The sequence below is a fragment of the Loxodonta africana genome, chromosome 22 (genome assembly GCF_030014295.1).
Source record: "Loxodonta africana isolate mLoxAfr1 chromosome 22, mLoxAfr1.hap2, whole genome shotgun sequence".
Lineage (NCBI taxonomy): Eukaryota > Metazoa > Chordata > Mammalia > Proboscidea > Elephantidae > Loxodonta > Loxodonta africana.
Window position 1 is genome coordinate 35,375,274 of NC_087363.1, and position 26,106 is coordinate 35,401,379.

At 41.0% G+C, this 26,106-nt stretch overlaps 1 protein-coding gene across 1 annotated transcript in view; it reads right to left on the reverse strand.

Annotated features, from left to right (window-relative positions):
- Positions 1-25,831, reverse strand: part of RPN1 (ribophorin I) — a 39,876-nt gene extending 14,045 nt beyond the window's left edge. Inside the window, exons 1-3 of the mRNA XM_003409728.4 lie at positions 25,534-25,831; positions 21,243-21,307; positions 14,004-14,310 (exon numbers count right to left, since the gene is read on the reverse strand). Of these exons, the coding sequence (XP_003409776.1) occupies positions 14,004-14,310; positions 21,243-21,307; positions 25,534-25,794 (633 nt within the window). The 5' untranslated portion in view covers positions 25,795-25,831. The remainder of the gene's footprint in view (positions 1-14,003; positions 14,311-21,242; positions 21,308-25,533) is intronic.
- Positions 25,832-26,106: the final 275 nt, after the last annotated feature.

Below are 26,106 nucleotides of genomic sequence, written 5' to 3' on the forward strand. Positions count from 1 at the left end.
TTGAATTGTGTCCCCCCAAAATATTGTCAGCTTGGCTATGTCATGATTCCCTTGTCTGATTGATGATTGTCTACCATTTTATCTTCTGATCTGATTTCCCCATATGCTGTAAATTCCCTATATGTTGTAAATCCTGTCACTATGATGTAATAAAATGGATTAGCAGCAGTTACACTGATGTGGTCTACAAGACTAGGTAATATCTTAAATCTATTATCTTTTGAGATATAAAAGACAGAAACAAGTATGAGTGGGAACCTCGTACCACCAAGAAAGCAGTGCCGGGAGCAGAGGGCATCTTTTGGACCTGAGGTTCTTGTGCTGAGATGCTCCCAGACCAAGGAAGACTGATGACAAGGACCTTCCTCCAGAGCCGACAGAGAAGGCCTTCCCCTGGAGCTGGCACCCTGAATTTGGACTTCTAGCCTACTGGACTGTAAGAGAATAAACTTTTCTTTGTTAAAGCCACCCACTTGTGGTATTTCTGTTATAGCAGCACTAGATGACTAAGAGACAACACAGTGAAGTAAGTACTACTTATCTTCACTTTACAAACAAAAAACCCTGAGGCCTAGCGGTTTTCATTAGCTTGTTTAAGGTCACAAACCTAGTAAGTGACAGTCCCAGGACTTTAGGTATTCTATTGTGCAGAGGTTCTGACTGGGCTCCTATGTAGTAAGTACTGTCACCCAACGAGGTCCAAGAGAATTAAAGTGACACTTCAGCAATTCCCGACTTCTTTGCCAATTTTACTACTGAGATTAGTATTAAAAAATATTTCTGGTCTACTATCTTAATTAGTGAATGCCCCTCTCCCACCCTCCCCCGCCATAACCACAAAAGAATGTTTTCTTCTCAGTTTAAACTATTTCTCCAGTTCTTATAATAGTGGTCTTATACAATATTGGTCCTTTTGCAACTAATTTCACTCAGCATAATGCCTTCCAGGTTCCTCCATGTTATGAAATGTTTCACAGATTCCTCATTGTTCTTTATTGATGCGTAGTATTCCATTGTGTGAATATACCATAATTTATTTATCCATTCATCTGTTGATGGACACCTTGGTTGCTTCCACCTTTCTGCTATTATAAATAGTGCTGCAATAAACATGGGTGTGCATATATCTGTTCGTGTAAAGGCTCTTATTTCTCTAGGGTATATTCCAAGGAGTGGGATTGCTGGATCGTATGGTAGTTCTATTTCTAGCTTTTTAAGGAAGTGCCAAATTGATTTCCAAAGTGGTTGTACCATTTGACATTCCCACCAGCAGTGTAGAAGCGTTCCAATCTCTCCACAGCCTCTCCAACATTTATTCTTTTGTGTTTTTTGGATTAATGCCAGCCCTGTTGGAGTGAGACGAAATCTCATTGTAGTTTTGATCTGCATTTCTCTAATGGCTAATGGTCGTGAACATTTCCTCATGTATCTGTTAGCTACCTGAATGTCTTCTTTAGTGAAGTATCTATTCATATCTTTTGCCCATTTTTTAATTGGGTTATTTGTCTTTTTGCAGTTGAGTTTTTGCAGTACCATGTAGATTTTACAGATCAGGCACTGATCAGAAACGTCATAGCTAAAAACTTTTTCCCAGGCTGTAGGCAGTCTTTTTACTCTTTTGGTGAAGTCTTTGGATGAGCATAGGTGTTTGATTTTTAGGAGCTCCCACAGTTATCTAGTTTTTCTTCTACATTCTTTATGTTTTGTATACTGTTTATGCCAAAATTAGGGCTCCTAACGTTGTCCCTATTTTTTCTTCCATGATTTTTATCATTTTAGATTTTATATTTAGGTCTTTGATCCATTGTGAGTTAGTTTTTGTGCATGGAGTGAGGTATGGGTCTTGTTTCATTTTTTTGCAGATGCACATCAAGAGATTTTTTAAGGTTCATATTCTTCGATTTGATTTGGAAACCCTGGTGGCATAGTGGTTCAGAGCTATGGCTGCTAACCAAAAGGTCAGCAGCTCGAATCCACCTAGGGTTCCCTGGAAACCCTATGGGGCAGTTCTACTCTGTCCTATAGGGTTGCTATGAGTCAGAATTGACTTGACGGAAACAGGTTTGGGTTTTTATGCTTTGATTTGAAAAACTTTACTTCAGAGAATGTATCCTGAGAATATATAAAACATTCCATGCAAAAAAATGTACAGTGTAGCATTAAATAGGAAGAACCTAACTGTCCAACTACAGTATAATCTATAGGACAAGAAATCAATGGGATTTTAAGTGGCCATTTTTATTAAAAATGGTTTACACACTAGCAAGCAGCCATCTAAGATGCCATCAATTGGTCTTAATCCACCTGGAGAAAAGGAGAACGAACAACACCAAAGACACATGGTAAAGATGAGCCCAAGAGAAAGAAAGGACTACATAAACCAGAGACTCCATCAGCCTGAGACCGGAAGAACTAGACGGTGCCCCACTACCACAATCACTATCCTGACAGGAAGCACAACAGAGAATCCCTAATGGAGCTGGAGAACAGTGGGGTGCAGGTCTCAAATTGTTATAAAAAGACCAGGCTTGATGGTCTGACTGAGACTAGAGGGACCCTGGAGTTCATGGTCCCTGGACCCTTTGTTGGCTCAGGATTGGAACCATTCCCAAAGCCAACTCTCTAGACAGGGATTGGACTGAACTATAAGATAGATAACGGATGCTGGTGAAAAGTGGGCTTCTTGGCTCAAGTAAACGCATGAGACTATGTGGGCAGCTCCTGTCTTGAGGCGAGATGGGAGGGAAGAGGGGGACAGGAGCTGGTTGAATAGACACGGGAAATACATGGTAGAGAGGAGGAACATGCTGTCTCACTAGGAGGAGAGCAGCTAGGAGTACACAGCAAGGCGTGTATAACTTTTTGTATGAGAGACTGACTTCATTTATAAATTCTCACTTAGAGCACCATAAATATATTTTTTTAAAAAGGTTTACTAACGTAATATAGTCACACAGTTAAACATTTAGAGAATACTCTAAATGGAAAAGCTATTATGCAACACTTTCTATGTAACATGTTCTTAACATTAAGAAGCCCCTATGCTCTGAATAGCTAAAGCGATACTGAAAGAGGAGAACAAAGTAGGAGGACTCACGCTTCCTGATTTTGAAACATATTCTACAGCTACAGTAATCAAAATATGCTGGTACTTGTATAGTAACAGACACATAGGCTAATGGAACAGAACTGAGAGTCCAGAAATGAACCTACATTTCTATGGTCAACTGATTCCTAGACAAGGGTGCTTAAGTCCATTCAGTGAGGAAAAAAGACTCACTTCAATAAATGGCGCTGGGAAAACTGGATTTCCATGTGCAGAAAAATGAAACAGGATCCACACCTCACATCATACCCCAAAACAAATTTAAAATGGATTAAGGACCTAAATGTGAAAACTAAAACCTTAAAATTCTTAGAAGAAAATGCAGGTCCAACTCTGTCTGGCCTAGCTTTTAACAGTGGATTGTTGCTGTTAGGTGCCATTGAGTTGGTTCTGACTCATAGTGACCCCTACGTACCACAGAACAAAACACTGCCTGGACCTGTGGGTTATCTAACATAAAAACAAAAGCACAAACAGCAAAAGACAAAACAGATAAATGGGACTCCATAAATATTAAAAACTTTGGTTTATCAACAGGCTTTACCAAAAAAAAAGTGAAAAGACAAGCTACAGACTGGGAAATTATCTTTGGAAACCATATATCCAATAAGAATCTAATAACCAATATATATATATGAAACTCCAACAACTTAACAACAAAAGGACAAATATAGCCCAATCACAAAATGGCCAAAGGACTTGAATACACATTTCACTAAAGAAGACATTCAAATGGACACCAAACACATGAAAACATGCTCAATGCCAGTAGCCACCCAAACCAAAATCCAAACCCAATGCCGTCAAGTCCATTCTGATTTACAGCAACCCCACAGGATAGAGCAGAACTGCCCCATAGGATTTCCAAGGTGTACCTGGTGGATTCGAACTGCTGACCTTTTGGTTAGCAGCTGTAGCTGTTAACCACTAGGCCACCAGGGTTTCCCATTAGCCATCAGAGAGATGCAAATCAAAACCACAATGAAACAGCATTTCACTCCCATCTAAGAGTTTAAATTTTAAAAAAAAAGGCTGACTGAATTAAGGTGATTTAAAAAGCCAGAGAAACAGTCTGAATAACTTGAAAATAGGAAAATGAGAATATTTCAACAAATCTTTGTATAGAAGGTATCGTACAATCTGTTTCAAGAATCCTCAATTTTGTATTTGACAAAAATTGAATATGTCATTAAATCCCAAGAACCTAGAGTGTCCCATAATGATTTCAATCTCTCGGGATTACCCATAGGAATCTGAAGTATAAGGTAATTTGGTGTCAAATGTGTTTCAAATAGATATGGCACTGGACAATAATTGTAAAAGGAAGGGAGAGAATTTAAAACCTCTCCTTTCGGGGGCGGAGCCAAGATGGCGGACTAGGCAGACGTTACCTCGGATCCCTCTTACAACAAAGACACGGAAAAACAAGTGAATCGATCACATACATAACAATCTACGAACCCTGAACAACAAACACGGATTTAGAGACGGAGAACGAACTAATACGGGGAAGCAGCGATAGTTTCCAGAGCCTGGAGCCAGCGTACCAGTCAGGTACGGCACAAGCACAGAGACCTGCTCCACCCCCCTGAACTAACCCCAGGAGGGGGACCAGCCGGTTCCACGGGCGGCGTGGGACGCAGCCGGTAGGAGAAGTCCCCGGGAGGCAGTGACTGATCTTGGAGCAGAAAGAGCAGCATCCGAGCCGGGGAACCGTCCCGCAGGGATTTGGACTGCTCGCAGGTACGCCATAAACACGGAGAGTTGCTCCACCCCCTGAACTAACCCCGGGAAGGGGACCAGCCGGGTCGCGTGGGCGGCGTGGGACGCAGCCGGTAGGAGAAGTCCCCGGGAGGCAGCGACTGGTATTGGAGTGGGGAGAACAGCGTTCCAGCCGGGACACTTGGTCGCGGCACAAGCACGGGGAGCTACTCCACCCATCTGAACTAACCCCGGGAGGGGGCCCACCTGGTTCACGGGGGCGGCACGGCCACGCGGCTGGAGGGACGAGAAGTCCCTGGGAGGCAGCGACTGATTTTGGAGTTGAGAGTGCACCGTCCCAGTAGGGGAGCCTTGACGCTGGGCGTGGGGCTGGAAGCGGAGGATCTGACTGTGACTCCAGCGGGCCAGACCCCCTGGGGGCAATCTCCACACAGCCAGCACACATAGGCGACGCGCCCGCGGGAATCTCAGATATAACAGTCATTCCAAGCAAGACAAGCAACTCTGGCTATATTCTGAGGTGCTACTCTCCTATCTCTCTGTTCCCTCCCCCACCCTCCCCAGGCGGCTTCATTAACATCTGAATAGCCTGAGCCAGAGGGAGAACTCTGATAGGGATCTGACTGCAGTTTTTTTTTAGCGGATTTTCTGGAAAAACTAGTTTCCCAGTGATGGCTCGGAGACAACAATCCATATCAAACCACTTAAAGAAGCAGACCGTGACAGCTTCTCCAACCCCCCAAACAAAAGAATCAAAATCTTTCCCAAATGAAGATACAATTTTGGAATTATCAGATACAGAATATAAAAAACTAATTTACAGAATGCTTAATGATATCACAAATGAAATTAGGATATCTGCAGAAAAAGCCAAGGAACACACTGATAAAACTGTTGAAGAACTCAAAAAGATTACTCAAGAACATACTGGAAAAATTAATAAGTTGCAAGAATCCATAGAGAGACAACATGTAGAAATCCAAAAGATTAACAATAAAATAACAGAATTAGACAACACACTAGGAAGTCAGAGGAGCAGACTCGAGCAATTAGAATGCAGACTGGGACATCTGGAGGACCAGGGAATCAACACCAACATAGCTGAAAAAAAATCAGATAAAAGAATTAAAAAAAATGAAGAAACCCTAAGAATTATGTGGGACTCTATCAAGAAGGATAACCTGCGGGTGACTGGAGTCCCAGAACAGGGAGGGGGGACAGAAAACACAGAGAAAATAGTTGAAGAACTTCTGACAGAAAACTTCCCTGACATCATGAAAGACGAAAGGATATCTATCCAAGATGCTCATCGAACCCCATTTAAGATTGATCCAAAAAGAAAAACACCAAGACATATTATCATCAAACTCACCAAAACCAAAGATAAACAGAAAATTTTAAAAGCAGCCAGGGAGAAAAGAAAGGTTTCCTTCAAGGGAGAATCAATAAGAATATGTTCTGACTACTCAGCAGAAACCATGCAGGCAAGAAGGGAATGGGACGACATATACAGAACACTGAAGGAGAAAAACTGCCAACCAAGGATCATATATCCAGCAAAACTCTCTCTGAAATATGAAGGCGAAATCAAGATATTTACAGACAAACACAAGTTTAGAGAATTTGCAAAAACCAAACCAAAGCTACAAGAAATACTAAAGGATATTGTTTGGTCACAGAACCAATAATATCAGATATCAGCACAACACAAGGTCACAAAACAGAACGTCCTGATATCAACTCAAATAGGGAAATCACAAAAACAAACAAATTAAGATTAATTAAAAAAAAAAAAATACACATAACAGGGAATTATGGAAGCCAATAGGTAAAAGATCACAATACTCAAAAAGAGGGACTAAATACAGGAGGCATTGAACTGCCATATGGAGAGTGATACAAGGCGATATAGAACAATACAAGTTAGGTTTTTACTTAGAAAAATAGGGGTATATAATGAGGTAACCACAAAAAGGCATAACAACTCTATAACTCAAGACAAAAACCAAGAAAAACGTAACGACTCAACTAACATAAAGTCAAACACTATGAAAATGAGGATCTCACAATTTACTAAGAAAAACGCCTCAGCACAAAAAAGTGTGTGGAAAAATGAAATTGTCAACAACACACATAAAAAGGCATCAAAATGACAGCACTAAAAACTTATTTATCTATAATTACCCTGAATGTAAATGGACTAAATGCACCAATAAAGAGACAGAGAGTCACAGACTGGATAAAGAAACACGATCCATCTATATGCTGCCTACAAGAGACACACCTTAGACTTAGAGACACAAACAAACTAAAACTCAAAGGATGGAAAAAAGTATATCAAGCAAACAATAAGCAAAAAAGAAGAGGAGTAGCAATATTAATTTCTGACAAAATAGACTTTAGACTTAAATCCACCACAAAGGATAAAGAAGGACACTATATAATGATAAAAGGGACAATTGATCAGGAAGACATAACCATATTAAATATTTACGCACCCAATGACAGGGCTGCAAGATACATAAATCAAATTTTAACAGAACTGAAAAGCGAGATAGATACCTCCACAATTATAGTAGGAGACTTCAACACACCACTTTCGGAGAAGGACAGGACATCCAGTAAGAAGCTAAACAGAGACACGGAAGATCTAATTACAACAATCAACCAACTTGACCTCATTGACTTATACAGAACTCTCCACCCAACTGCTGCAAAATATACTTTTTTTTCCAGCGCACATGGAACATTCTCTAGAATAGACCACATATTAGGTCATAAAACAAACCTTTGCAGAGTCCAAAACATCAAAATATTACAAAGCATCTTCTCAGACCACAAGGCAATAAAACTAGAGATCAATAACAGAAAAACGAGGGAAAAGAAATCAAATACTTGGAAAATGAACAATACCCTCCTGAAAAAAGACTGGGTTATAGAAGACATCAAGGAGGGAATAAGGAAATTCATAGAAAGCAACGAGAATGAAAATACTTCCTATCAAAACCTCTGGGACACAGCAAAAGCAGTGCTCAGAGGCCAATTTATATCAATAAATGCACACATACAAAAAGAAGAAAGAGCCAAAATCAGAGAACTGTCCCTACAACTTGAACAAATAGAAAGTGAGCAACAAAAGAATCCATCAGGCTCCAGAAGAAAACAAATAATAAAAATTAGAGCTGAACTAAATGAATTAGAGAACAGAAAAACAATCGAAAGAATTAACAAAGCCAAAAGCTGGTTCTTTGAAAAAATTAACAAAATTGATAAACCATTGGCTAGACTGACTAAAGAAATACAGGAAAGGAAACAAATAACCCGAATAAGAAATGAGAAGGACCACATCACAACAGAACCAAATGAAATTAAAAGAATCATTTCAGATTATTATGAAAAATTGTACTCTAACAAATTTGCAAACCTAGAAGAAATGGATGAATTCCTGGAAAAACACTACCTACCTAAACTAACACATTCAGAAGTAGAACAACTAAATAGACCCATAACAAAAAAAGAGATTGAAACGGTAATCAAAAAACTCCCAACAAAAAAATGTCCTGGCCCGGACGGCTTCACTGCAGAGTTCTACCAAATTTTCAGAGAAGAGTTAACACCACTACTACTAAAGGTATTCCAAAGCATAGAAAATGACGGAATACTACCCAACTCATTCTATGAAGCCACCATCTCCCTGATACCAAAACCAGGTAAAGACATTACAAAAAAAGAAAATTATAGACCTATATCCCTCATGAACATTGATGCAAAAATCCTCAACAAAATTCTAGCCAATAGAATCCAACGACACATCAAAAAAATAATTCACCCTGATCAAGTGGGATTTATACCAGGTATGCAAGGCTGGTTTAATATCAGAAAAACCATTAATGTAATCCATCACATAAATAAAACAAAAGACAAAAACCACATGATCTTATCAATTGATGCAGAAAAGGCATTTGACAAAGTCCAACACCCATTCATGATAAAAACTCTTACCAAAATAGGAATTGAAGGAAAATTCCTCAACATAATAAAGGGCATCTATGCAAAGCCAACAGCCAATATCACTCTAAATGGAGAGAACCTGAAAGCATTTCCCTTGAGAACGGGAACCAGACAAGGATGCCCTCTATCACCACTCTTATTCAACATCGTGTTGGAAGTCTTAGCCAGGGCAATCAGGCTAGACAAAGAAATAAAAGGTATCCGGATTGGCAAGGAAGAAGTAAAGTTATCACTATTTGCAGATGACATGATTATATACACAGAAAACCCTAAGGAATCCTCCAGAAAACTACTGAAACTAATAGAAGAGTTTGGCAGAGTCTCAGGTTATAAAATAAACATACAAAAATCACTTGGATTCCTCTACATCAACAAAAAGAACACCGAAGAGGAAATCACCAAATCAATACCATTCACAGTAGCCCCCAAGAAGATAAGATACTTAGGAATAAATCTTACCAAGGATGTAAAAGACCTATACAAAGAAAACTACAAAGCTCTACTACAAGAAATTCAAAAGGACATACTTAAGTGGAAAAACATACCTTGCTCATGGATAGGAAGACTTAACATAGTAAAAATGTCTATTCTACCAAAAGCCATCTATACATTTAACGCACTTCCGATCCAAATTCCAATGTCATATTTTAAGGGGATAGAGAAACAAATCACCAATTTCATATGGAAGGGAAAGAAGCCCCGGATAAGCAAAGCACTACTGAAAAAGAAGAAGAAAGTGGGAGGCCTCACCTTACCTGACTTCAGAACCTATTATACAGCCACAGTAGTCAAAACAGCCTGGTACTGGTACAACAACAGACACATAGACCAATGGAACAGAATTGAGAACCCAGACATAGATCCATCCACGTATGAGCAGCTGATATTTGACAAAGGACCAGTGTCAATTAACTGGGGAAAAGACAGCCTTTTTAACAAATGGTGCTGGCATAACTGGATATCCATTTGCAAAAAAATGAAACAGGACCCATACCTCACACCATGCACAAAAACTAACTCCAAGTGGATCAAAGACCTAAACATAAAGACTAAAACGATAAAGATCATGGAAGAAAAAATTGGGACAACCCTAGGAGCCCTAATACAAGGTATAAACAGAATACAAAACATTACCAAAAATGATGAAGAGAAACCCGATAACTGGGAGCTCCTAAAAATCAAACACCTATGCTCATCTAAAGACTTCACCAAAAGAGTAAAAAGACCACCTACAGATTGGGAAAGAATTTTCAGCTATGACATCTCCGACCAGTGCCTGATCTCTAAAATCTACATGATTCTGTCAAAACTCAACCACAAAAAGACAAACAACCCAATCAAGAAGTGGGCAAAGGATATGAACACACATTTCTCTAAAGAAGATACTCAGGCAGCCAACAGATACATGAGAAAATGCTCTCGATCATTAGCCATTAGAGAAATGCAAATTAAAACTACCATGAGATTCCATCTCACACCAGCAAGGCTGGCATTAATCCAAAAAACACAAAATAATAAATGTTGGAGAGGCTGCGGAGAGATTGGAACTCTCATACACTGCTGGTGGGAATGTAAAATGGTACAACCACTCTGGAAATCTATCTGGCGTTATCTTAAACAGTTAGAAATAGAACTACCATACAACCCAGAAATCCCACTCCTAGGAATATACCCTAGAGATACAAGAGCCTTCATACAAACAGATATATGCACACCCATGTTTATTGCAGCTCTGTTTACAATAGCAAAAAGTTGGAAGCAACCAAGGTGTCCATCAACGGATGAATGGGTAAATAAATTGTGGTATATTCACACAATGGAATACTACGCATCGATAAAGAACAGTGACGAATCTCTGAAACATTTCATAACATGGAGGAACCTGGAAGGCATTATGCTGAGCGAAATTAGTCAGAGGCAAAAGGACAAATATTGTATAAGACCACTATTATAAGATCTTGAGAAACAGTAAACCTGAGAAGAACACATACTTTTGTGGTTACGAGGGGGGGAGGGAGGGAGGGTGGGAGAGGGTTTTTTTATTGATTAATCAGTAGATAAGAACTGCTTTAGGTGAAGGGAAAGACAACACTCAATACATGGAAGGTCAGCTCAATTGGACTGGACCAAAAGCAAAGAAGTTTCCGGGATAAAATGAATGCTTCAAAGGTCAGCGGAGCAAGCGCGGGGGTCTGGGGAGCATGGTTTGCGGGGACTTCTAAGTCAATTGGCAAAATAATTCTATTATGAAATCATTCTGCATCCCACTTTGAAATGTGGCGTCTGGGGTCTTAAATGCTAACAAGCAGCCATCTAAGATGCAGCAATTGGTCTCAACCCACCTGGAGCAAAGAAAAATGAAGAACACCAAGCCCACATGACAACTAAGAGCCCAAGAGACAGAAAGGGCCGCATGAACCAGAGACCTACATCATCCTGAGACCAGAAGAACTAGTTGGTGCCCGGCCACAACTGATGACTGCCCTGACAGGGAGCTCAGCAGAGGACCCCTGAGGGAGCAGCAGATCAGTGGGATGCAGACCCCAAATTCTCATAAGAAGACCAAACTTAATGGTCTGACTGAGACTGGAGGAATCCCGGCGGCCATGCTCCCCAGACCTTCAGTTGACAAAGGACAGGAACCATCCCCGAAGACAACTCATCAGAAATGAAAGGGACTGGTCAGCGGGTGGGAGAGAGATGCTGATGAAGAGTGAGCTAATTATATCAGGTGGACACTTGAGATTGTGTTGGCAACTCTTGTCTGGAGGGGGGATGGGAGGATAGAGAGAGAGGGAAGCCGGCAAAATTGTCAAGAAAGGAGAGACTGAAAGGGCTGACTCAAGACGGGGAGAGTAAGTGGGAGTAGGGAGTGAGATGTATGTAAACTTATATGTGACAGACTGATTGGATTTGTAAACGTTCACTTGAAGCTTAATAAGAGTTATTATAAGAAAAATAAAATAAAATAAAACCTCTCCTTTCAAAGAAGCAGTTGTTACCTAAATTATCAGGGGGAAAAAAAAAACAGAAAATAACAAATGTTCGTAGCGATGTGGGGAAATTGGAATCCTTACCCATTGCTGGTAGGAATGCAAGATGGTACAGCTGTTGTGGAAAATAGTGTGGTAGATCCTCCAAAAACTAAAAATAAAACTACCATATGACCCAAAAATTCCATATATACCCAAAAGACTTGAAAGCAGAGAAGAATCTTGATTAAAAGGGGAAAAGTGCAAAACAGAATTTCAATTTCTCATGGACTTCAGATTTTCTGGAGCCATGGAGGCTGGATGAACCCCTGAAACGACTGCCCTGAGATAATCTTTAAACCTTACAGCAAAAATACCCCCTCAAGTCTTCTTAAAACCAAATAGTGGTTTAGTTTAACTAGTGACAAATGTCTGCCTTAAGCATTATACTCTTTTAAGAACTATCTATATAGGATCAAAGTAACCACAGCAACTCAAAAGATGAGGTAGGAATCTTAGGGGACAGTGAGTTTACGTTAATGAGGGAGGAACAACTCAGAAAAGGAGGGTGAGAATGGTTTGCACAATTCAAAGAATATAATCAATGTCACTGAGTTGTACATGTAGCAACTGTTTAATTGGTATGTTTTGCTATGTATATTCTCAATAATAAAAAATAAAATAGATTATAAAAAAAAAATTATTTTAAAGCCCCTATGCTTAGAAATCAGGTACTAAAATGGTTGTGAACTAATGTCAAGTTTTCCTCTGTATTTGCCAAATATTCTCTTGTGAACATTTTATTAATTTAAAATGGAGGCAAATCCAAAACACGAAACTTTTTTTTTTTTTTTTAAGTCTCCTATCAAGGGCACTGGGTTTATGTAGGAGCTAATCAAATCACTGTCCTAACATGAACCAAGTCACTTAGATTTAAATAGGGAAAAGAAATAAATATGCAGTTAGAGAAAATACAACTCAAAGAGCAGCCAAGTCCACGATCTCCACAGAAGGCACATGAAACCAGGGCACTCTGGGCTCATCTGGCAACTACAACACGGGATGCAGAGCACCTCTCAGGTCCCCAAAACTCACAGTGGAACAATATATATAAAATGATACTTTCTGAAAACTGGGGGAATATGAATATATTTACTACAAATTTACTTATACTCATAAAAATAAACACTAGAAGGACCAATCAAAAACTGATAAAATGGTTACTGAGGAAAACAGATGGAAAGACACGGAAGCAAGATTTCTCTGAATATACCCTCTTACACAGTTTTGATTACACAATCATGTTCATGTTTTCATATTCAAAAAATTTAAAAATTCTTAAAATTTTAAACAACTCAAAATGAATGACCCTAACTATATATCAAACTGACATTTTAGAGGACAGAGTAACAATTGTTTCAAGTGACACCAGAACAATGCCATTTCGACTATACATTCTTAATAACATATATTCTAAACACACGGAGAGATGCAAAAAAATCCTAAATGTCTTAAGTACGCACATTTCTTAGAGATGATACTGAATTATCTACTGTGAAATGACATATTTCTGAGATTTGCTTTCAAAATTTCCAGCAAAGAAAATGGAAAAACGGATAGTTGAAGCAAATGTGGTAATATCTGGAGAATGAATCTAAATGACGGCTATATGCAAGTTTATTATACTGCTCTCTCTACTGCTGCATATGTCTGAAGATGCCCATAATTTTTTAAAAAAAGCCTTTTTAAGCTTCAATTCCTTCCACTACACTTTAAGTCCCAGCTCCCAGGAGGGGTACTCAAGGCCCTCAGCAGTTCAGCCAGCTCTACTATATCTAGCACCTACCCCTGTACCATACCAGACAGTACACCTAGGTTTTCCTTTCTCTAGGCCCTTGTTTCTCATATTGCCTCTGCCCAGAATGCCTTGCTTCTTTTTCCACCAACTTCCATCCTAAATGCTTGAAAATCATTCATAAAGTCTTCTTTAAGACCCTAGCCTTCCTCTGCGCTCCCAACATGAGAAACGTAAACCCTTTGGAGTCATTTCACAGCAGGTTAAAACTGTAGATGATCTTAAAAATGACTTCTGATTTCCACCACCCCACACTGCCCAAGCCTATCCACCAGGAGTCACGCTACCAGACATTTTCCAAAGCAGACAGGGATGGATGGACTCTGTACGAGCCTACCTGACTATAGGCAGGGATGTCTCTGAAAGGCCCATAATCCAGGAGGTCCTCAGAGCGTGCGGGGTTCCCCAGCTTCGTGTAGCTTTCCACATTTCGGGAGGCAAGCTTCACACGCATGGTCTGTGTCTTCGTTGGATAGGGAGAGTAGAAATAATGGTTCCCCTCAAATACCACAAACTGTTTCTCTGATTGGGTGATCTGGGTTGGATACGGCTGAAGGACGTGGGTGTAGACTGTTTCCACGATCACTGAAATCCTGGCCCCAGGATCAAGAGCAAATGGGAGCTTGACCACGAAGAATCTCCCACTAAAGGAAGAACAGAACAAGGAAATTGAGAGATTAAGGAAACAGAAAACTGAGCTAGCAGTTCAAAGTCACAGCAAAATTTTGCCCCCGAGATAAAAGCAGTTACCTTTAAGAGATCAACTTTAATCTACTATTTAAGCCTTTTAGACAACTGTCTGGATGTTCATCTCAGGGTTGTTTACAACTAACTGTAAAAGAGTGCAACAACCTAAATGTCCAACAATAAGATGTCATTTAAAAATATTCTAGTAGAGTGACACAATGGAATATTAGCAGCCACTAAAAAGATGCTTGGATCTACATATGTTGACACAAAAAGATATCCACATACAATGTACATAACTGAAATCAGTTTATAAATGACACAGTAGGAGTCCCTTTTAAAATATACACATATATAAGTTTATGTGAAGAAAAATATTTCAATGGCTATTCAACAAAATGTTAATGATATTGTCTCAGGTTAGGAGGAAAAGATTTTTTTTTTTTCCCAATTTGTTTTAGAATGAGCTTGTAGCACACTTATAACCAGGAAAAAAAAAAAAAGCTACTCCCATTTTAAAGAAAAAAAGATGGCCTGAAAACTGCTAAAATTCATAGGGTATTAACTCAAAAGTGAATCTGAGAGTCTAAGTTAACAGGAGTGAAACAATACGGGCAGAGAGAGTGAGAATGGTGACACTATGTGAAGCATGTAACCACTGTCAGTGAGCTGGACAGGTAAACGTTGATTATGTTCTGTTCTATGTATTTTTACCAAAAAAAAAAAACCTCATTTAAACGTTATAGAAAAATCATGAATTGCACATGTGAAAAAATGCTGAATTGGTAAATATTGTGTTATCTTTATTTTTCCAATTAAAAAAAAGGAAAGTGAACTTCAGTTTTCTAAGCCAGGAGACCCATTTTTGGTAGATTCAGAAGCCACTACTGGAAGACCGAAGGCACTTTAAAATGCTTCCCTGGTCCTCTAACTTAAATGTCTTCATCAGTCACACCATTATACTCCATATCCCTACTCTAGAATACATTACTCAAAATGTAATAAGCCCTACGCCTTCTGCCAAGGAGCCCTGGTGGCACAACAGTTCCATTCTCTGTTCAAAACCACCCAGCAGCTCCAAACGGTGGGGGTGGGGGAGACCTGGCGATATGTTCCCATAAAGATTACAGCCTAGAAATCCCTATGGGACAGTTATACTCTGTCAGATGGTGTCACGAGTCAAAATCAACTCGATGACATCTAACAACCACATGCGTTCTGCCAGGACAGTCTTATCCAATTCTGTGGCTTCAAGTCCCAAATCTGCTTCTCACCCCAACCTCTGTCCTGAGCTGTAAACTCAAATTTTCAAATGCTTACTTGACAGCTCCACTGACCACTCCACAAGAAATTCAATATATACAATATCAAACTCATTCATGATCCCAATTCCCTATCTCTGTTTACACTGTACCATCTAACCAACTCTAAGCCAGAAACTTCCCCCATCCCTATCACCTGGTCACTTCCATCTTAGAAATCTCTCAAATTCGACCCTTCCTTGCTTTCTATTGTCTCCTCCTCAGTTTAAACCATTATCCCTTGTCTGGATTACTCCCTCCCTTCCTAATTAATCTACTAATCTCTATCCCCCTCCAGCCCAGCCTCCATACTATTGCCAAGTCATCCATCAACACAACCTATTGGTATCACTCCCATCTTAACTTTAAAAGCTTTTAAATACCCCTAACATAACTGAATCTTGCTCTGATGATTCAGAATACACTTCAGAACCTTTCAGAGCTCCTGGGTTATCATGAACTTCAATTCTTACTGAAATGCTGACTTGCCAGCTAATCAAGGTTTCCAACTGACAAAAGGCAGGACAGACAACACAGAACTGACTATACTGGTGTGGTGCAGTGAATTACTTAATATGGCCCTTCCGGCCATAGTCTTTATGACCTCCCCCCAACATGATTTGGTGGAACTATGCAAGTAAGATGTTCTGGCTCACCAAAGGGACTAGACAGCCTGCTCATAATGTAAATAAGGTACATGGAATCCTTGTAAGGGTGGGATCATGCTAATAAGGTATATGGGAACCCGAAAAAGGGGACTGGTCAGTTTTGTCACCCCACTAGGCTTAAAAGAGAGCCAATTCCTGAGGAAGGAGAAACCTCGCTACCACAAGGAAGAGTATCTGGGAGCAAAACATGTCCTTTGGACCCTGGGTCCCTGTGCTGAGAACCTCCTAGCAGGAGAGAGAGAGAGCTGTAACAGCAGAGATGGCACAAGACAGTGAGAAGCAGTAGCAGAGAAACGGTGGCAACACATCCAGAAGACTGGTGCAAGACGGGACATTATGCTTCCTAGCACACAGAGCAAGGCAGTTACAGTGGTCATGCTAACCCATGGAGTAAGAGGTGCTCACCGTCAGGCAGGAGGCTTCCTGGTGAAATGGGGTGGCTCTAGCCACCCATCAGCAGAGCTGGGTTCAACCATGGAGCAGAAGGGCTGAGTGCCTTCAGGCAGAAGGCTTCCTGGCTGAGTGGGGTGCCTCTGGGCACTTATGGGCAGAGCTGAAGAGCTTTCTAACACTTGACCAAGCAGTGCAGAGGTCAGGCCAAGGGGCCTAGGGGCTGAGGGAGAGGCCTGCCTAAAGGCACAGCTGAAAAGCCATCCTTACCGAAGAACTGTATCCTGAGTCATTCCTGATCCTGAATTTGTAACCTGTTACTTCCTTAATAAACCTCATAACCATGAGTATAGTCTGTGAGTTCTGTGGGCCACTACAACGAATTATTGAACCCAGCATAGAAGTAGAGTGCCGTGGGAAGGAAAGCTGATGTCAGAAATGGTGAAAAGGTTGGAGAGAGGAGGTATGTCTGACCTCCATCTCATAGGGCTAATATTGATCTTTATTCTTTCTTCTCTCCTTGAAGTTAGACAAGGAGGTCTGACAACGCCCCCTGGCCATTTTTACAACTGGTGTCTAATGAGCAGATAGATTTTTTTCTATAGTTCTTCCCCTGCTAGACTTGACGGAAGAACATTTTTTGAAGGATTTGGTTTTGTTGGGGAAACTAAAGCAATTATTCATTCATATACTTAGATTTGCTGAGAATCCATTTACTGAGAACATGTCAGTTTCCCTGGCAGGAAGGGGGGGTGGGAGTCATAAAAACTAATCTATATAATATGTGTACTCATAGCTAAAAATAAAACAGTATGCTGTTAAAAAAGTTTTTAAATCCTTTCAACTGACTACAGGATAAAGTGTACACCCCTAAGAAAGGCATAGTAGGCACTCTTCAAAATGATCTCAACTCTCCTTACGCCATCACCCAGTTCCTCTGAGCTCAGCCATCTGAAGGTCCAGTAAACTAAATACTCCATGAAACATCAAACTTCCAAATTTTTACACATGCCATCCCCTCTCCCTCGGCTTGAATGATCCTTCTCATTGGTTAGCCCTCTTTGTGTCAAAATTTACTGAGCACTTATATAGCAAGTCTTGTTATAAGTACACTGTATGTATTAACTTAGTGTACTATAATCACTACATAAAAAAAAAAAAAAAATTTTTTTTTAATCACTATATAGACACTCTTATTTTACCGAAAAGGAAACTGAGGAACAGAGGTGGTAAATAATTTCCCAAGGACACACCGCTAGTAAGTAGTAACAGAGACAAGATTGGGATCCAGACAGTAAAGCTACAAAGGCCACACACATAATAACTAAATTATCCTGCCTCTCCCAGAGATGTCCTGCAGGCCATCGGCCAGAGACAGTAAACATAAACAGGGTCCTCAGAGGGAAAAGCAGCTCAATTTACAAAGCAGTGGGATTTTGTTTTAGGGGTAGGGATTTTAATAGCAACTTATTTAAAGCTAACTCTTAGGTCTGACAAACTGAGGCCAGTAACGCACCCATTTCACATACTCTGAGGCTGCAACAGAAAAATCAAAGTAATTACCTTCTTTAAAGTCTGGCTTCTCCAAGAAAAAAAAAACAACTGGCTCCTTGGAGAATAATGTTTTTGTGCAAGAAACCAAAACAATTCAAGAATTTAACACAATAAAAGACAACTGTGAAGAACACATAGAAATGCAGGGAAATATTTATGCAATACATGGGAGAAAAAAAGACTAAAAAGATCACACAATAATCAAAACTATGTAAAATATATCTGCAAGTAGACACGGTCCAAAACAAAATTGTATAAACTGTCACGTTAAGATTGTGGGATAAATGGCTTGTTTAATGTTGCCATTTAACTTTATATAGATAAAATTTATATATGAGCCCATTTATACCCTTGTATAAAATTATGCATGAGTACATGCATAAAGATAACAATACAGTGTTGTTATACTTTTTCTGGTTTTGGATTTTTAAAAAAAAAAAAAAAATTTTTTTTTTTTAACTCTGCCAAGTAGGGAAACCCAGTTTAACATTTCCCAAATCACACAGGGACAAAGAGTTGTAACGCACAATGCTTCGCTGGTCAAGAACCAAACTGTTTATTTCATCCTATGACAAGCTATGCTATAAGCTAAAGCAGGTCTTCTTAACCTTAGCACCACATTTGGAGGTGGATAATTCTTAGTACGGCAACAGTAACATCACAATAAATAGAGAGAACACTGAAGTTGTCAAGGATTTCATTTTACGTGGATCCACAAGCATCACCCATAGAAGCAGCAGTCAAGAAATCAAATGACATTATTACATTAGGCAAATCTGCTGCAAAAGATCTCCTTAAAGTGTTAAAAAGCAAAGATGTCACTTTAAGGACTAAGCCACATCTGACAAAAGCCAGGGTATTTTCAATCGTTTCACAGGCATGCAAAGGCTGGACAATGAATAAGGAAGACTGAAGAGGAATTGATGCATTTGAATTATGGTGCTGGCAAAGAATACTGAAAATACCATGGAGTGCCAGAAGGAACAAATCTGTCTTGGAAGAAGTACAGTCAGAACGCTCCTTAGAAGCGAGGATGGCAAGACTTCATCTCACATACTTTGAACGTGTTATCAGGAGGGACCAGTCGCTGGAGGAGGACAACATGCTTGGTAGCGGGTCAGTGAAAAAGAGGAAGACCTTCAACGAGATGGATCGACACAGTGGCTGCAACAGTGAGCTCATGATTGTGAGGATGACGCGGGACTGTGCAGTTTCAGTCTGGTGCACGTGAGTCAGAATCGACTTACCGGCACCTAACAATTCTTCTTGGAGGGAGAGCGCGTCCTGGACAAGCACGGCAGCATCCCTAACCTCAACCCACTAAATGCCAGTGGTGCTTCCCTATTTGTAACAACCAAAAATGTCACCACATGGTGCCAAATGTCCCTTGGGAACAAAATCACTCCCCGCTTCCAATAAGAACCACTAAGCTAAAAACATCTCTTCTTCCCACATCAGAGGTCCATTCATTCAACTAATATTTCAGTGCTTGATATATCATAAAATGATAGCATCAGACCTCCTTGCCTAATCTCAAGGGGAGAGGGGAGAATCAAGATCAGCATCAGCCCATGGCTGATTCCTATGAGGTAGGGTTTATTAGGGAAGTTAACATATTACAACTCAGAATCAGGAACAACTTGGAGGTTACACAAACAACTCAGGAGACAGGATACAGTTCATCAATCAGGACAGCTTCCAACCTCTCAGCATCTTCGGCAGGCCTTGCTAAGGGCCTCTGCCCACGCTCAGGCCTGACCTCTGCCCTGCTCAGTTTAGTGTTACAAAGCTCTTTAGCTCCACCAATAAGTGCCCAGAGGCACCCCACTTTACCAGGAAGCCTCCTGGCCAAAGGCACTCAGCTCTCTTGCTCCGTGGGTCGGCAAGCCCACTATAGCTGCCTTGTTCCATGGGCAGGGAAGCCCACCACGCCATGTCACGCCAGTATCCTTTTCTCCTGGAGATGTTTCTCTGCCACTGCTCTCTGCCATGCTTGCTGCAGCTTCTTATCATTTTGTGCCATCTCCAGTGCTACAGCTCTGTCTCCTGGGTCCAGGAGGTTCGCAGTGCAGCGACCTCAGGTCCAAAAGATGCACCCCACTCCCAGCTCTCTTTCTTGATGGTAGTGAGGTCCCCTCTCCACCTCTGGGATTGGTTCTTTTTAAGCCTAATGGGGGATGGCAAAACTGACCAATCCCCTTGGTAAGCCACAGCACCCACCTTATTTGCACAGTCCCATTCCCCGCAAAGGTTCTATGCACCTTTTCTTAAATGAGCAGACTGTCCAATCCCCACAAGGTTCCATGTACTTCATTTGCATAGACCCACCCAATCATTTTGTGGAAGTTACAAAACCATGGCTAGAAGGGCCATCTAAAGGCAATTCACTGCACCACATACATTCGTAAAGAACGATGGTAGTTGTTGAAAGCTAGGTGATGGAATACATAGGGATTCCTTACACAATGCTTCCAGCTTTTTGTGTATATTTGAAAAATATACTTTAAACAAAGTGTTTTAAAATAAGTAGCTAATATGTGACAGGGCCAATGCTAGGCGCTGAGGTTAGAGCAGGGAATGAGTACAACCTTCCCCCCCACCACCCCCCGCCAAAAAAAAAAGAGCCAAACCTAACCAACTGTTGTCGAGTCAATTCTAACTCCTGGTATGTCTGAGTAGAACACCGTTCCATAGGATTTTCAATGGCTGATTTATTGGAGGTAGATCGGTAGGCCTTTTTCCCATGGTACCTTTTTCCCATGGTACAGCCAAGTGCATTAACCATTTACAGGTAACTTACGTGGGTAACTGTTGGGGTCACCATGAGTTAGAATGGACTTGAAGGCAACTGGTTAACTGATACTTCCTAAACAACTCTCCTAGCTTAAGATTCCAACCCTGATAGTATAACAAGAGGCAAGATTAGAAGTTAAAAATTTATACACATATATATCTCCAGGCTGTCTGTTAGCTTACCTTTTACCTTTAATTTTGGTTTCTCGTACTTCCAGATTGTTCTCTTCCTCATCTTCTCCCTTCACCTGTAACAGAACAAAGCAGTTACTCTTTTTTTATGTCTTTTAGCATTAAATTTTGAGTCAATAATTAACCAACTGCCCCAGGATGTCCACATTAACGTATCTAAGCTACCAGCACTTTCTTAAGATCGAATTCTGGTTTCAGTAATGATTTTTTTTCATCTGAACACAAGAACAATGTCAACAACTTACTTTTACACTGAATAAGCTGTATAGTAAGCTCTGCAAATCTATAACATCTTCCTGAATGATCAATTACACATAAAGATTTCACTTCCAAATACTCTTCTCAACACCCTCATATTTCCTAATTCATACCCAGATGTTATTTCACTTGCACAGGCTTTAAGTCTCTAGTCATATATGATTTCTTTTTAAGGACTGGTTGCTTGTCTCTAATTTTTATTCATCTTTAACTACACAAGTAATCCACAAATTTATTTTGTTAAAACACTGCAATATTACACACAAAGTGAAACATCTCCTTGATAGCACTTCCCCAGAGGTAAACACTGTTATCAACGTGGTGGTAGGTATTCTTTCTGAACTTTTTCTCATTTGTATTCCATTATGCATAGAAAACAGTATTGTTTATTGACAGAATAGGAAAGCCTCATGCATGACCAAAACAGTTTTTATTAGCACAAAAGTAACGGTGTCAACAGTTCTTGAGGAGAAGGAACCAAGAGCCACTGCTTGGCATACTCCCTTATTCATATCCTTCACTACAACTAGATGTATATCCAGGAAAAGGATGCTAATGCCAGCATGCTTTGGCGTCTTTCTGAGAAAGCGTAGGCATCTCAAATCATGAGAATGTGGAATAGACTATAAGGAAAAAACGTATACATACATCACCAATCCCTTTCCCAGCCCAACCCACTCACCCACGCACTGAAGAAAAAAAGGAAATCTTAGGACAACCTTTCAGGACTAAAGCAATGATTCCCAAGATGGTACACAAGTCTATAATGAGTAAGTTATTTTTAATATTTAAAAATCCCTGAAAGGTTTTCACTAATTAAAAAAAAAAAAATTAAACAGATAAGAATTATTATAAGTGAAGGGAAAGACAACACACAACACAGGCGAGGTCAGCAAAACTGGACTAAACTAAAAGCAGTCTCCTGAATAAACTGAATGCTTTGAAGGCCAGCATACCAGAGACAGGGGTGTGGGGACCATGGTTTCAGGGGACATCCAAGTCAATAGGCATAATAAAATCTATTAAGAAAACATTCTGCATCCCACTTTGAAGAGTGGCTTCTGGGGTCTTAACCACTAGCAAGCAGCCATCTAAGATGCATCAATGGGTCTCAACCCACCTAGAGCAAAGGAGAAGAACACCAAAGACACAAGGTAATTATGAGCCCAAGAGACAGAAAGGACCACATAAACCAGAGAGTGCATCGCGTGAGACCAGAAGACCTAGATGGTGCCCGCCTAAAACCAATGGCTGCCCTGACAGGGAGCAAAATGGTGAGCCCCTGAGGGAGCAGAAGAGCAGTGGGATGCAGACCTCAAATTTTCATAAAGAGACCAGACTTAATGGTCTTACTGAGGCTAAAAGGACCCCGGAGGTCATGTTCCCCAGACCTTCTGTTAACCCAAGACAGAAGTCATTCCCAAAGCCAACTCTTCAGACAGGGATTGGACTGGACTATGGGACAGAAAATGATACTGGTCAAGAATGAGCTTCTTGGATCAAGTAGATGTATGAGACTATGTTTGCACCTCCTGTCTGGAGGGGAGATGAGAGAGCAGAGGCAGTCAGAAGCTGGCCAAATGGACACAAAAATAGAGAATGGAGGGAAGAAGTGTGCTGTCTCATTAGGGGGAGAACAATTAGAATTATATAGAAAGGTGTATATAAATTTTTGTATAAAAGACTGACCTGATTTGTAAAGTTTCACTTAAAGCACCACAAAAAAAAAATTTTTTAATGCCTAAAAGTAATCATACAACCATCCTCAATTAAGTTTTTACAGACTAATAAAAATAGGAACTTTCATTAACCAGAATCTTACCACATGGGAGCATTCTAGTATTCTCACGCTTATCAGAAACTCTCACTGTTCAGTTATATGTTTGTTTTAATAAAAAAATTATTATTTAAAAGATCAGAAAGACAAAATATTTCAAATAAAGGATCCAAATGAGAGGAAAAACAGTAAGATGGGTCCTTAGTTGTAAAAATGCTAGGAATCACTGATTCCTAAATCAATAACCACAATGGTTCCTTCTACCAGCTCCCAAAATTCTACACTGTAGGACTGAAGATAATCCACTAAAAAAAATTTTAGCACCTCACCAAAGTTTCCCTGTCAGCTGTGCAAAACACAAGCCTTCTTTGTTAACTTTATCACCCAGTTGTCTTCCATTTGGATACCAAACCAAACCCGCTGCAGTCCAGTTAATTCCAACTCAAAGGGACCCTACAGGACAAGGCAGAACTGCTCCACAGGGTTTCCAAGGCTGTAAATCTTTACAGGAACAGACTGCCACATCTTTCACCCATGGAGAGGCTGGTGGGCTTGAACCATCAACTTTCTGGTTAATAGCTGAACACTTTAAACACTGTCCCACCAGGGCTCCTTTCCCATTTGAATAGGGTATGTATAAAGTAGCACACATATCTATTAACTCCTCTCTCCTGGACTAGAGAATTAACAGACAAATGATTCTGAATAAATCTGGTGATGTGACTGCAGGTCTTACACCTCCAACACAATCCTACCTCACAGCCATCTTAGGCCAGAAGGGGCAATATGGTGCAGTGAAGAAAACACACGAAGTCTGAAACAAACTAACCTAAATTTGAGAACTGACTCACTCTTCACTGTTGCTAAGACTTCGCGCAGGAAGGTTACATAACTTAACCTCCCAGACTACAGCCTCCTCACCTACAATATGAGAATTACACCGATACCTCAAAAATTGATTAGCATTAAGAGAGAGAATGTACATAAACAATTAACACAATACTGACACAAAATAGATTCTCAATAAAAAAAAATAAGCATGGGAACCCAGCTTGTAATCATTCTCCAGCATGATGGCAAGGCAGCTAGCTTCTGCTGTGGTCTGGTTACACTGTGACAACGTCATTAAGTTACAGCAGGATTTAATATTCAAAACATTCACAGGTAGCAGAAAAAAATTTAAGTGAAGTTTTGCTTCATCTTTCCACAAATCCCTTGAGTAAAACAGCGTTTCATGACCAACAAGGAATCAAAGAAGAGTCATTTCAGAAACATTACCTCTATAAACCCAACTTTATAGCTCCAAATTCAGTCAGAGAGTCAAGTATGCTTAGAGGAAATATGACACTGTAATGACTATTCTGTTCTAAGCAAATAATTGGGTAATTATTTAATGAATGTTGTTTTATGAAAATAGTTGTAAAGAACAAACTTCTGTGAGTGTGTGCACATATATATATATGTATTTTCTGCATTCCCAAAGCCAACGTTTTCTTAAGAATTGTAAAAGTGTTCACTGAAATACTTGGAAGTACATAAGCCAAACTTCTGAGCTACTTATTGCTGGGGTGTAAAGGATGTGAAGCGGTAGGGGGAAGGAAGAGAACTGGATTTTACCTTTCTGTACCGTTTAAAAAAGCACGTATTACGTGTGATTTTAAAAACCAATTTTAAAAAGAGTTAAAACATAAAAAATTGTTCATTAGCAACCTTAAAAGGTGTGTCATATTAACAAGGCTTTCAAATGATTGCAAACTCGAAAACACTAAACCTGTTACGAAAACACTAAACCTGTTACGTTTGATTGTACTGGATAATGCCTAGAAAAAAACAAATTACGAAGGTGAAGTTCATTTTAATTCATTTATTCGTCCTCCAGTTGTGCTACTGCATTACGTCGTGAGAAATGAAGGGAAAGTTTCGTGTACCCCGGCAACCTGCTAGGCCCTTTGCTGAGCTTCGGGCTGGGAGAGGGGCGGGAGCCAAGCTCCCAAGACAGGCGTCCCGGCCCGGAGGGGCTGCCCACGTGAGGCCACCCGCCGCCCTCCAGGCTCATGCTGACGTGTCCGAGGCAGCAAGGCTGGCGCACGCGGGCCCCGGAAGAGCTGCGGCCGCTCCACCAGGCCCCGGCCACCCCGCCCTTCCACATTTCCTGAAGGGCTGAGAGGGGCGCGGCGTAGAGTCTGAGGAGAAGCGCCCCAGGTGACTGCCAGGCCCCGCGGCGGAGACCCGCCTGCCCGCACTCACCTGCACACCGAGGTGCGCCAGCCGGGCCTCGAGCTCGGGCTCCAGGGCCAGCAGGAAAGAAGTGGCGCGGGAGGTAGAACCGCCGCCGGGGTGCGCCAGGACCACCTCGGCCGTCACCTTAGCCAGGTGGCTGCTCAGGTCCACCGTACGCTTCACGTCCTCGTTGACCAACGGCGGTACTTCCGAGGAGGCGCTGCCTAGCCCCGGAGCCGAGGCCCCGAGCAGCAGGAGCAGGAACAGGCGGGCGGCGGGCGCCTCCATGACCGGGACGGAGCTGGGCTGCAGGCCCGGCCCAGTGCCGCCGCCGACCCGCCTCCTGCCACCGCGCGGCCGCTCATTGGGCCCAAGCTGGCGCCACAAGATGGCGGCGCCCAAGAGAGAAGGACCCCCCGTCTCCATGGCAACCAGGCGACCCACCGGACGCCTGATTGGAAACGCCTTCCCAGAGCTCCCCGCGGCAACCGTTTTGTTTGTAACGAGAGCGTAATGATCCCTTTTGTTATCAATTTTTTTTTTTTAATTTTTGATAGCATGTGTTTTCAGTATTGGAATGCATGCTTACTAATTGAGTGT